General features: G+C 49.4%; 1 protein-coding gene across 2 annotated transcripts in view; it reads right to left on the minus strand.

The window, feature by feature from the left end:
• Positions 1-3,436: 3,436 nt before the first annotated feature.
• RAD18 (RAD18 E3 ubiquitin protein ligase) overlaps positions 3,437-12,740 on the minus strand; it is a 29,480-nt gene continuing 20,176 nt past the window's right edge. Inside the window, exons 12-13 of one of the 2 annotated variants that reach the window (XM_088061783.1) lie at positions 7,806-7,868; positions 3,437-6,711 (exon numbers count right to left, since the gene is read on the minus strand). In XM_088061783.1, the coding sequence (XP_087917909.1) occupies positions 6,609-6,711; positions 7,806-7,868 (166 nt within the window). In that variant the 3' untranslated portion in view covers positions 3,437-6,608. Of the gene's footprint in view, positions 6,715-7,805; positions 7,869-12,740 lie in introns of both variants that reach the window. The other variant, XM_005522221.3, reaches the window with a different exon arrangement.

Below are 12,740 nucleotides of genomic sequence, written 5' to 3' on the forward strand. Positions count from 1 at the left end.
GCGATGGGCGGGGGCCGGCAGCGCACCCGAGAGCCCCAAAGCCCCCGGTATCGCTTCTCTGGAGCCAGCGGAGAGGGAGCTCGCACCGGGCTCAGCCCCGGCCCTGCCGGCCCTGCCGGAGCTGCCGCCGGGGAAGGGCCCCCAGTCCCGGTTCCCCCACAGGTGCCGGCCCAGCCTCGTCCAAGGAGCAGGCTCTGGCCTTGGTCACTTGGCTGTTAACACACCCACCAAGAACTTCCCTTTTCTTTCAGGAGGAAGATTTCGGAGTATTTTGTCTATAAAAGAAGGAGCAGTAACTGTGAGTGAGACCGTTTGTAACCAGCTCATCAGCACAATGGTTGTCCCCATTTTCAGGCTCCCTAGCAGGGATCCAGAACCTGAAAGTGCAGCTGGGATGTTCAGAAGGGCATGGAAGCCTCCCAGTCCAGTATGGAACCCCTCAGTCCAGTAGCCCCAGTATCACCACCCTCTGCTCCCCACTTCCAGTCATATCTCAAATCCTCCTCAGCCCAGCCTTAGGCCCTGAACAAACATCCCTGCAGCTATTTTTAAAGGTTTTTGGGAAGCTTTAGCTCCATGAAAGATGTAGAAATGTTAAATACTTCGGCACGTTCTCCCCTCCAGGGTTCACGTTATTGCTCGTTGGGGCAATAAAACTGCTGTGGGGATCTCTGAGGAGCGCAGCTCACCACGTGCGATCATTTTTTTGTTGTTCTGCTGGTTTTGGGAGAGTTCTGGGGGAGGAGGAGACTCGGGGTGAAATCCTGACTCCAGTGCAGACAAGGACAGGTTTGCTCTCGGCTTCTGCTCGGTTCCTTGAGCATCTTGCAGGCACTGAGGGATGTCCTTGGGGACTCAGATGTGGCACAGCAGCCGTGAGATGGTGCCTGAGGTGAGGCAGAGCAGCCACCGCTCCTCTCTGACCTTAAGGTGTTGCTCACGACTGCACAGACCCCAGCTCCCTTCAGAGCACACCTGGACCGCCAGGAAAGAGCCCAGAGCCCCTTTTGTGTCCCCTGGCAGCCGGGCACCTGCAGGAGCGGTGTGCGGCTCTGGAGTGCCAGAGATGTCAGCAGCGCGTCACAGGCGCTCGGCTGGGCGAGAGCTGTCCCAGACTGAGCCTGTTTGTGCCATGGCACTGCCACACCGCTCCAGGGCCACATCCTCTGACACTCTGCCTCGTCTCGGAGTGCAGGAGCAGCCCAGTGAGGATCCCACAGCTGGGGGCTCAGGGTAACATCCAGCCCCCAGTGCCCTGCCCTGGCTGATCCTGTCGGGGCATTGTCCCCAGCAGCCAGAGATGCTCGTGGCCCCTCGCAGCCCCTCAGCTTAGGCAAAGCTGCAGCTGCTCCATGGCTAAAACCCAAACACACGTGATTTTGAAGCAAAGAATCCTGTGAGAATCAAAGGGTTTTCTGAGTCATCCCCTACTTCTTCCAGTTTTAAATGTTCAGGGATGCCATAGAGCTGGAAACATTTTTATTTTAAAAATACATGCTTTGGGATAATCAAAAGCACAAACACTAAATAAAGCTAAATTTAATTGCATTTCGGTTTACTGCTGGATCTGAAATAGCTGTTTTTCCAATAACTATCTGGAATCACAACTTTATGGTCCCCAGGACAGAAGAGGTCTGGCAAAATGTCAAGCCCAGGCCACAGCTTTGCAGATGGAGCTGCAGCCCACAGCAGGCACTGCAGGCTGGAGAGTCAGGATGTGGTACCTGGCTGCTCTTGCATGGGAATTTCTCTTTATCCTAGAATGCTTTCCTAGTCCTCACCTCTTGCACTCAGCCTGCAGGAAGCCTTAGGTAAACCTGCTAAAATCAGAGATGAGCAGTGCCATGGACACATTCTCATGGAAAAGGCATATCTGCTTCAATTCACAGCTGATGAATGCCATGGCCATTGAATCAGGCTTGGGAACACACTAAGGGCACAGTAAATTACAACTTTTCCACATCTTTCTTAGATGTACACATGAGTAAATTCTCAATTCTGATACCAAATTCCTCCATGGAATGGCTGCCCAGCTGGTGTGCTGATTTCCAGAAAAATACAAAATCAATATTGTAAAATGTTCTGTACCAAAGGAAACAAGGCCTTGGAGACGGAACATGGAAATACCAGCAATGCACAGAATTATTTGGTCCCAAACCCATTCACAAAATCCCCTGTGTTCCTCTGACAGGGGTAACATAAGCCAGTCCAGGTTGTGTGTCTGGATGCAGGTGACACATTCCTGGGTTATGCTGTGTCATCCATCACATCCCCCATGGTCCTCTGGCCATGGTATTTCTTTTTGTTAGCTGAAAAACAATAAAAAACCCACCCCAACCAAAAACCCAGTCCTCAGACTGATCACAATTTAAAAAAAAAATGGAGAAAAAACCTGCAGCCCATGGTCAGTTCCAGAATTGCAGAATTCCAGCACACAAGCTGGCTGTCAGACTCGTGCCATGGCTGGGGAAAGGTTTGTAAATTGAGTCATCAGAACATTACTGGGAGGGGAAAAGGAGCCAGAGAAGCTGATTTGTGTGGATGCAGACAAGTGGAGAAGGGAGGATCACCTTGGATGCTGCAGCGGAGTTCTAGAAAGCGTTCACAGCAGAAAGAGAATTTACATGAGTTCACACACGTATCGAGATGATTTCTTCTATTCCCTTGGTTTATCTGGGACCACACTGAACTTACTCAGTGTTACAGAACCTCTCACATCATGTCCCTGAAAGGTTTATGGGATTCAAACCATTTCCTCTGAATCCCCAACTCACTGAAATCCATTGGCCTCTGCTCCCATGGCCTCCAGCCCACAGCAGCACTGGAGCCTGAGTCAGGCTCATCCAGCTTTGGGAGCTAAATCCTGGAAAAAGAGCCTGAATTCCCTGGCACTATGCCAGTACACATTTCCCTCCCCACCACCACTGGCACTCCACGTGAAACCCGCAGAGCCTCTGCAGACACATCCCAGAGCACACTGGGATGTCACCTCCTGCTGCAGGGCTCTGATCAAATCAACAAGCTTAACCCCATTTCCACGAGAGCAGGCTATGGATCCTGCTGATCCCATAATCCAGGCTGATCCTATCATGCAGACAGACCCACCCAGCCCTGGGCAGAGCCTCACAGGGTAGATGTCTGTGGTTTCTGGAGGGAATTCCCCCGCTCCCACCTGCCCAGCACACTCAGGCCATGCTGCCCTGCACATCCAAGCCCAGCCAAGGGTGACAGAGGCTCTCCCCAGGCAGCCCCAGAGCAGCCAGGTCTGTACAGGGCTCCCAAGGACACTGGTTGTGCTAAAATGTTCCTTGCTTCATCCCATTATGGCCTCAAAGCCCATAAAACCAACGGAGCCTGCCCAGACCCTGTGAGCAAGGAGTTAATAAATGAAATATGTATCCATGTGGTTTTTAATAAAGGCTTCAGGTTGGAGCTGTTGGGAGATGATACAATAATTTTATTGCTTTCAGGGGGATGAGTACATTTGTGTGTAACTTCAAGCTGTTCTCTGCAGTGCCCTGAACTCTCACTCACCATCAAGGGATGGAGAGCAAAGCAGAGCTGCTGAGACCCAGAGCCCTGGGGCTGTGCCCGTGGCACTGGGATCCACACCTGCAGCACTGACAGCTGTTATGGCACCTGCACACCCAATGACATATCGAGTGTCACCTCCTGCTGACTGGCACATGAACCAAACCTTTCCACACTCAGAGCTATGGATCACCCACAGCACTGCCTGCAACCCCTGCACACACTGATGTTTCTGTCCAGGAAAGTGAGGCACTTTTCTGTTTGAACAAAATATAAATAGCAAGATCTATCTGAGGTTTTGTTAGGTAAAGATAGAAGAGCCAGAACAAAACCAGAATATATTCTGTTTTGCTATATATTCATATAAAAACTCTACTGTTATTTGCATGTGTATTTAAAGGAAAGTGAATCAAGCTTGGTGCTCATGACTACAACAGAATCTTAGCCAAGTGATATGAAGGAGGCTGCAGTCCTCAGGATAATTCAGTATACGAGTATCTAAGCAGATGTGGGTCTGGGAATGCCCACGGAGGTGAGGGTGTTTCCACACAGCCCCCATTTCTCTCCCACTGAGTACCTGCAATGAACCCCCCCAGTCCAGGCTCCAGGAATGCCTCTGTTGGGGCCAATTAACCAGAGCAGTGAGCTTCCACTACAGAAATGAAGCCCAGCTACATTTATACAAACTTTTCTGCCTCACTAATTACTTCCCATTTGCAGTAATGTGTTTACCTTCTCCTGCCTGAAGGTGGTAATTCATCCTCTTCTTTATTTAATTCCAGGTGGTTGTTTTGGAGCCAACTCACCAACTTGTCCAAATCATTTTGAATTCAGGCCCTCTGTCTCCTCCAATGCCAGTGGGACAGAACTGTGATTTTTCTTTCCTCTGGGCAGCAGATCCTGGTGTTGGGCTTGCCCAGCAGGTAACTGATTCACCTCCAATTCCTCCCTTTGGGTGAGGTGTTCCAGCTCCAGAACATCTGTTCTTCTATCAGAACAGAACCTCCTTCAACCAAAAGAGTTTTTATTTTTAACTCCTGCCAGCAAACACAGCACCCTGGGAGAAGCCTCGAGAGCTGCTGACACCTGCCTGTCCCCAGCAGCTGCAGGTCCAGCCCAGGGTGCTCAGCCCTCACCCGTCCTGAGCTCGCACTGCCCAGTCCTGGCCTCGAGGGAACCTGTCCAGTCCTGGGCAGAGCCAGCCCTGAGCACTGTGACAGTGACAGTCACTGAGTGCCCAGGTGTGTGACAGTCACTGAGTGCCCAGGTGTGTGACAGTCACCAGTGCCCAGGTGTGTGCCAGGTCACTCAGTAACTCGAGGAGAAGTCTGCCATCAGGGCAGCAGCTGCTCTGGACAGGAATGAACAGGTCTCACAGTCTGGGCTAATTCCCTTTGCCATCAAAGGCATTCCTGCCTGGCAAGAACAATCCAGCAGCAACTCCCTGACATCTGCAAAGCCAAAAGCAGGTGATGGCTCCTGCCCCAAACTCCTGTTTCAGCCCCAGCTGCCACCTCAGAGGGTACACGGGGTGGGGACCAGCAGGGCTCCCATGTCCAGCACGGTGTCTCTGCTTCTCCCCCATCCCCAGGATCGCTGCCTTTCTCACGGCTCTGCTGCCAGGCTGGGGGAACAGGACATTTTTACTTCTTGATTATTTTGTTTCCACTTTTACCCTTCTGCCCTGGCACGAGGGACCTCTCTGTGACTAAATCAATTTCCTCCTGAATGGATTCCCTGCCCAAAGCAGCCCTTCCCAAAGCTTTCCATGGCAGCCCAGCCCAGCATCACCCTGGCTGCCAGTATCAGTTCCCCTGGGAGCTTCTGCCCTTCCAGTTCTCCAGAGAGCCCCAGCCATCGGGAATCTGCCTCGGATCTGCTCTGGGAATTGCTGCAGACCCACAGCAGGGTAGGATGGAGGGTCCCCAGGACCCACAGAGGGTCCCTGGGACCTCACAGCCCTGCACTGCCAAACCAGCATCAGCTGTGGGTGATGTGACAAACATCGGTCACCATCAGTGAAAAGGTGTCAGGAGCAGGCAGCAGCTTTATGATTACTCACCCAAAGAACACAAGGGTGGGGTTTTTCCCCTCGATGGGGCCATGCTCAGCCCCAGCACTGGACATCACCCTGTGCACCAGCACTGTCAGCGCTGCCTCAGCTCCTCTGGCCGTGCCCTGCGCTCCCAGCCTGGCTGTTCACAAGGGACTGCTCCCACTTGCCCCTTGACTCAGTGACAGAGCAGCAGAGCTGCCCAGGGGAGCAGGGGACAGGACAGCACGGGGAGGACACTGTGTTTTCCCAGTTACAATCTGAAGTCAAGACACAACAACCCTCAATCTCACCCAGATTTTGCGGCTTCTTTGCCAAGCTCCCACTGACAGGCTCTGACCAAAACTTCAGGGCTCAGCAAAAGCACCTGAAGTATTTTCCATATTTTGCTTACAAGCTTTGTTTTTCAAAGCCTTCCCTGTTGTTCAGGTTTCTTGCATTTCCTTAATTTTCTTGCACTGCTTTATTGCATCACAAAATTCCACCATCTCCTAAGGAAGATCAGACTTTTCAATGTAACTTTTTGCTTGGAAGCTACAATACTTCACATCCAACAGCCTTCTGACTTCTTTCCAGTTTCAGGACTTCAAACTGAAATAATGACACGTAATACTGAGCAAGTTTACACAAACATGTATAAAAAAACCCATGAGTGTAGGACAGAATCTCCCCACATTCCTCATCCCTCCCTCCCCTGGCTGTGCCACAGCACCAGGACCCACCTACCCCCAAACAAATCACTGTCCTGCAGCTGCTCCCAGGAGGGCAGGTGAGGCTTCCACAGGATGCAAGCAGGAACAGCACACAGAACCAGCAAGGGAACTGGGCACAGGAGCCAGGTCAGGCTCCTGCAGGGCTCTGTGCCCAACCTCAACCATCAATGGCCCACAGGGCTGTGGGCAAACCCACCAGCCTGCTCATTAAGGCAGCTGGAATGGCAGTGATGTGAGAACAGAGCGTTTCACTGGGTACCCAGACACTCTGAGAGCAGCAGAGAGCCAGGAGGTGTTTCCCATGCTGGGCACTAGCTCCTCTTCCGCTTGCCCTGGGGCATCGCTCGCTCCTTCTCGGGGATCCGCGGCCGCCGCAGCCTCCTCTTGTTCCCTGGCAGAGCCACGGAGCTGCTGCTGCTGGGGAAAATGAAAAGCAGGGGTTTGCAAGTGCCCTGAACACAGCACACACTGATGCTGCACAAAGCACTGTGAGCAGCACGTGGTACAGGTGATGGGGAACCCTGGCATGGTTTGGGTTGGAAGGGACCTCAAGATCATCTCATTCCACCCCTGCCGTGGGCAGGAGCACCTTCCACTATCCCAGGTTTCTCCAAGCCCTGTCCAACCTGGCCTGGGACACTTCCAAGGACGGGGACAGAAATATTTCCGTGTCTTCTCACTTGAAGAAGGTGACAGCACCACAAATCACCCCATAGCCCCCGAGCCTGCAGGAACAGGGTCATCACAATGCCTCTCCTTCTGTCCCCAGAGACCAGTTTGCAACCCAGGGAACAGCAGGAACCCCCCCAGATTCCTTGTCCATAGCGGAGAACCCCTGGCACTGACAAAACCGTAAGGATGTATCAGAAAAGGCAGTTTGGGGCACAGCCACCTGGAAGCAGGACCAGAGGTTGGTCAGCATCACCCCTGAAGGAGGGCTTGGGGCCAGCAGCCTTGCCAGGCACTCTCCTCATTTATGGACAAAGTATTCTCCACAGAAAATTCAACAACTCTTTTATTTTTACTCACAGTTAATTTTAAAGAAAAAATTCTTAAACTAGCTGTATGTAAATGAAACAGCTGATTTCCATCATTCAGCCTTGGAGCTTAGAATTCCACAGTGTTGACACGAAAGATGCCGCTAATCTGTCAACAGCTTTTGCTAATTAAACATTCCTTTTAAGTGCACTCTGTTTTATACCATCTGCTAGGCTGAATCCATCCTGCAGGAACTATATATTTGTCTGAAAGTGGGAATTCACAACTGAAAATAACAATGGAAAACTCCAAGATGCTCAAGTCCACCTCTGCTGACTACCACCAGGTACACGCTGAAGACACTGGCAGGAACAAGCTGTGTTTCAGAGCTGCACCACGATGGAAATGGATCTCCTGCATCCCTGGGATGAGGGCTTTCCTGAGGCATTTGCTTCTCCAGGATTCCACCAATTGCAGTCTACAGACCTAAACCCACCCCAAGGATTTCTGCTCTTGGATATTCTACTCACCTGTCAGAGGACACTGAACACGTCTCAGACCCTTCCACATCCGTCAGAATGTCCGAATTGGTGCTGAAGAGGAAAATAAAACGGATGGAAATTATTTCAGCAGCACCTACAGCAATGCAGGGCTTGACTCTGCAATGGCAGCAGAAGGCCTGGATGACACCAACCCCTCCAGCAGCAAGAGCAATGAGAAGTAACCTCAACCTACAGCACAGCCCAGAAACTTCTGTCCCACTTCATTTTTAGTTATCCCTGGAGTGTCATTACCATTACTTAACACACAAGGCAATTCTATGTTTATGTCTGTCAGGTACAACACCACCTCTGTATTCCCAGGCACCAGAAAGCTGCTCTGGAGAGGATCTGCAAGATGTTTTGGGGGGTAAAGTGTACCTTCTGTATTAAAGTCTCTCATAAATAAATCCATGTGACATAAAATTTCTGTAAGACAGCAGGAGTTTACCCCTTGCCATTCTGTCTCCCCTGTGAAGTGAGAGTCCTCAGCTGTTACTGTGGCAATAACTACAGAACCAGCAGGAACTTGGCTGGACAAACAACACCAGGTTAGAGGAACCTCCAGCACATGCAGTCATACAGATAAAAAGGAAAAAGATACCAAAAATGGATGGGGAAAGTTCTGAAAGTCAACATTGTTTTTACTCTCAGAATTAGAAGTCCTTCAAAAGCTCATTTTCAGTGCACGAAGTGGATGCCCAGGGAATGATCATATTTCCAAATCATATTTCCAAACCCCATTCTGATGTTCCAGCTGCATTTTTAAAAAGAACTGGAGAGGACACAGGGCTATTTGTGTGCTTTTAGTCCCCTAAAATAGAAAAAGAACAGGTTTGAGGCCTGAACATGATGTACTTCCCTGCCTTGAAAACTGCAGCATTTATCACCCGCCACGTTTGTCACCCAAAACAATAAAACTGAAAAAATCTGGCTAACGCTCAAAGCAGGAACGCGCCCTCAGAATTCCCATGTGGAATCCATGCTCTGGGCCTACCAAACTTTTTTAAAACCAAGTACAAAATGTCCTGCAGCGAGTTCCACCTTTGGCCTTCGCATGGAGCCGAGAACGGGCCCTTGACACCGCAGCCGTCGATCCCCAGAGAACCCAATTAACTCCTACGCCCTAATTGCAGTGTGAGACCGAGGAGCTGCAGCAGCTCCACAAAGCAGGGTTCTGAACTTCCAGCTGGAGCTAAAAGCCCTCTGTTCCAGGATCTCTTCCAGCATCCCACTGCTCCATGCCAGCCACTCACTGGAGCAGCTCTCTGCATCCCAGACATCGATTTCGGTTACGAAGCCTGAGCGAGGCCGGATTTGGAGCTGAGGTAATTATACAGCTTTCTGACACATGCCAGGGGACAGAAGTGCTTGAAAATTAAAAAAAAAATGTCCTTAAATATGTCACAGTTGAAAAACAGTTATCAAAAAAAACATTGTCAATTAAAAAAAAGTAACTTTGACCACCAATTGAATTTGTATTTTAAATTAGCTATTTCCTTCCCTGAAGAAAACTCCCCCCTCTTCTTAGCATCAAATGATTAGCCCTTAAATTGAAGATTAAGCCCTTAAATTGGAGAGAAACAGCTGCCTCATTCTGAAGGGCTTTTTCCACAAATTTTAGCCTGCAGAATCCAAAGAGATCACAGAATTTAGAATTTTTGTTTTGTTCACTTCTCCGATGTTTTCTGCCTTTTCAGTGCCCCACAGGTCTCTACCTACATTGCATCCAGACACAGCAAAACATCCCTTCACACTTTATTCAAACTCCAAATTCAAGACAAATTCCCACAACAGCTTTTCTGTCCTTTTCTTAACTAAAGGCCACTAATCTGTCCCACAATTTTACACATCATTTCCAGATGAGTCAATTTTTACAGCAAAACTATTGAAGTTCTTCACATGAGCTGCTCAAGATGCAGCCAGCATCCTGTGGCAGGGTGATCCTGCATTTATTCGTGCCTCCACGCTGGGAAAAATGCAGCTCCAGTGACTCAGACAATTGCCCAACTCCATATTCCTGCAGGATTGGTTTCCCTGATCCCTTACAGACACTCAACCAAGAGTCAACTCTTCCTTTCTTCACCATCAGTTGGGCTTGACTTCCACCACCCCCTGCTTTTTCATTTAAGATAAACACACCACCCTAAAATAGAGAGAAAAAAGCTGATGTAAGTGTGAATGACATGTCTTGTTCTAAAACTGAGAGGAGCAAGCAGCTCTTTGAATTGGTTTATTTTAAGGCAGATAAAGTTCCTCCTCAGCCTCGTGTGAGCAGCCAGCATCCTCCCATCCATCCATCGCGCCGTGTGCTGTGGACCAGGCTCTGGGCATGTTTCCCTAAAGCTGGCACAAGAGTTGAGCTCCAGCCCATCTGGTTTCACCAGTGTCATCTGGAGGTGAATGCCCAGTCCCTAGGAGCGAGGGGCAGCAGCTTTGTCCCCCTTGCACTCCTGCCTGCGCTTTGTCCCCTGTGCCGAACGCGATGAGCTCGCTGCTGGAGCAGCCCAGGCACCGTGTGGTGTCCAAGATGAGCTGTGCAACACATCCTCCCCAGCTTTCCAGAGCCTCCCCTTCACACCACGTGCCCATGGTTCCATCCTCCTTTCTCTGGAGAGCTCTGCCAGCCTTGGCTTTGCCCCGTGGAGGGCTCCTGTCGGCACCAAACCAACACAGTTCCACCATCCTGCTGTTTTCCTTGACTTTTCCCAGGCTTCCTTAGTTTTCCACAGCCCCCTCTGCAGCCCAGGAACACAACTTAGAGGCTGTGCCTTGGGAAAAGGGAAAGATCTGCTGCACCCACCTGAACTGCTTCCCTCAGGAGTATGGCAACAGTGGGACGTGGTGGCTGAAGCATCAGGAGCACTCCCCACCACAACTCCTGTTTGCAGGGCTCAGAGAGCTCCACACCACACAACTCCTGTTCCCAGGGCTCAGAGAGCTCCACACCACAACTCCTGTTCCCAGGGCTCAGAGAGCTCCACAACTCCTGTTTGCAGGGTTCAGAGAGCTCCACACCCCACGGCTCCTGACCTGGGACTGATGTCCTCCTGGACACAGGCTGTATGTGAGAGCTTCCACCAGGCACATCCAAGGCCACCAGCTGGTCCTACCTGACAATGTCCCCAGACTCTCACCACCGAGCCTTACAGCTCCTGCCACTTGTTACAGCTCAAAGTTTTGGGAAGAAAAGTATGAATCAACAGAATAGCAGAAAATTATCATCATCCTTTCACAAGGAACCCGTATTTGAGGCCAAAATTCACAGATTAAACACTCCTGTCTAACACTGTGATATACAACATCTCTGAGCCAAAGCAGTGCAGGATTTATTAAGTTAAAAAGTCCTGAAGAACTGAAAAAGGCAATTACTGTACTGATCAACACATTTTCATACATTTCTCTCATCTGACAGCAATGAAAAGGGTGCAGGACAATGCTGACTTCAAACTCAGACTGAGGCAGCTGCCCAGGAAGAGCTCACACAGCATTTCCAAACACTCCATCCTGCCAGCTTTGCCAAACCCATGCCACCCATTTCAGAGGGCTGCTGCCATCCAGTGCACTCCTATTTCTACCTCTTCTTCTGCTGAAGAACTAAAGCCTGTATTATGTAAAGCACATAAATCCAAGGATAAGTGACCTGCTAAATCCAGATCTTGGATCCTGATCAATGGCTTCCAAACTCACTGCCAAAAAGCCCCAGAGATTGCAAATGAGGGCCCTTCCCTGGGCATGAGCCCCTCCTGGCAGACACTGCAGGCACTCTGGGCATTCCAGCAGCACAGGCATTTATACAGGCTGTGGATACAGCACTTTCCCACCAGGACTTCAAAACTCTGACTGTGTTTCAGCATCTCACACAAGGCCAATGTTGGGTTCTGTCTGCTGTTCAAGTCTCCCTCTAGCCATCAGGAGCCGACACTTGTGCTGCACACGGTTTTAAGAAAAAACAATTTGCTTTAAAAATTGCATATTACGCCCATTATATAAAATACATATAATGGAATATTTCCTTTACATAGCTCATTAACTAGCTTATCATTGTTCCTCCTAATTTCTTTTCTGATTTTCCTATTGTTTAAGTAGTTGCCTAAAATTTGGCTTCAGTCCCAGAAAGTCCAAGAACACCACAGGACTATTCCTGTGGAGCAGTGTGCACTGGAGCACTGAAGCCTTGTGCAACTGTGACTTCAGAGCTTTGAAAAATTACCCTTTCAAAGCCATGGCTGTGTTTTGGTGCTTATCTGTAACACACAGTTTGTTCTCTTGGTGGGGTCATCAATCTCCCCAGAGCACAAGCATGTTTGGGGCACTGCTACAACCTCCACACCTGGCCTGGATCTTTGCTCCTGCAGGAGTAAAATTCTCATTTTCTCAGTTTTAGCACAGACCTTTGAATAATATCATTTCAGCAGTGATTGGTGTACAATGGATGAATTTCTAATCTTGACCAACTTCCCCCTTAGCAGCTGTTGACATGAGACTGAAAAGGGACAAACTTTATGAAGGAGAAAACAGCACTGAAGGAGAAAGCAGCACTGATTTCTTTGCAGGATCTTTTTGCAGAACAAACATTTCAACTCTGACTTGCAGATTGTTCTGTTATATTCTATATGCTACTCAACTTCCTCATTTTGGTTTAATTCATCAAAACAAAAGCCTTCCATTTCGAAGTGCCCTCCTCACAGGAACACAGCATGCAGATTTGGAGTTCCAAATAAATTTCCAGTTTTGACATTTCAATGTGAAAAACATTTACTTTTGGCAAAGGATACCCTCTCGTTATCAGAAAAACACCAGCCTCACAAGTCCATTACTTGATACAATACCACAATACTACTAAAACCATCAGCATCTAAATCATTCTTGTTTGATTTGTGCTGGATTGATTTCACTACAATTAACAAAATACCAGCCCCATGG

Source organism: Pseudopodoces humilis, chromosome 13 (assembly GCF_049639895.1).
Source record: "Pseudopodoces humilis isolate 2021_Gansu_Grassland_sample_001 chromosome 13, ASM4963989v1, whole genome shotgun sequence".
Taxonomy (NCBI): Eukaryota; Metazoa; Chordata; class Aves; order Passeriformes; family Paridae; genus Pseudopodoces; species Pseudopodoces humilis.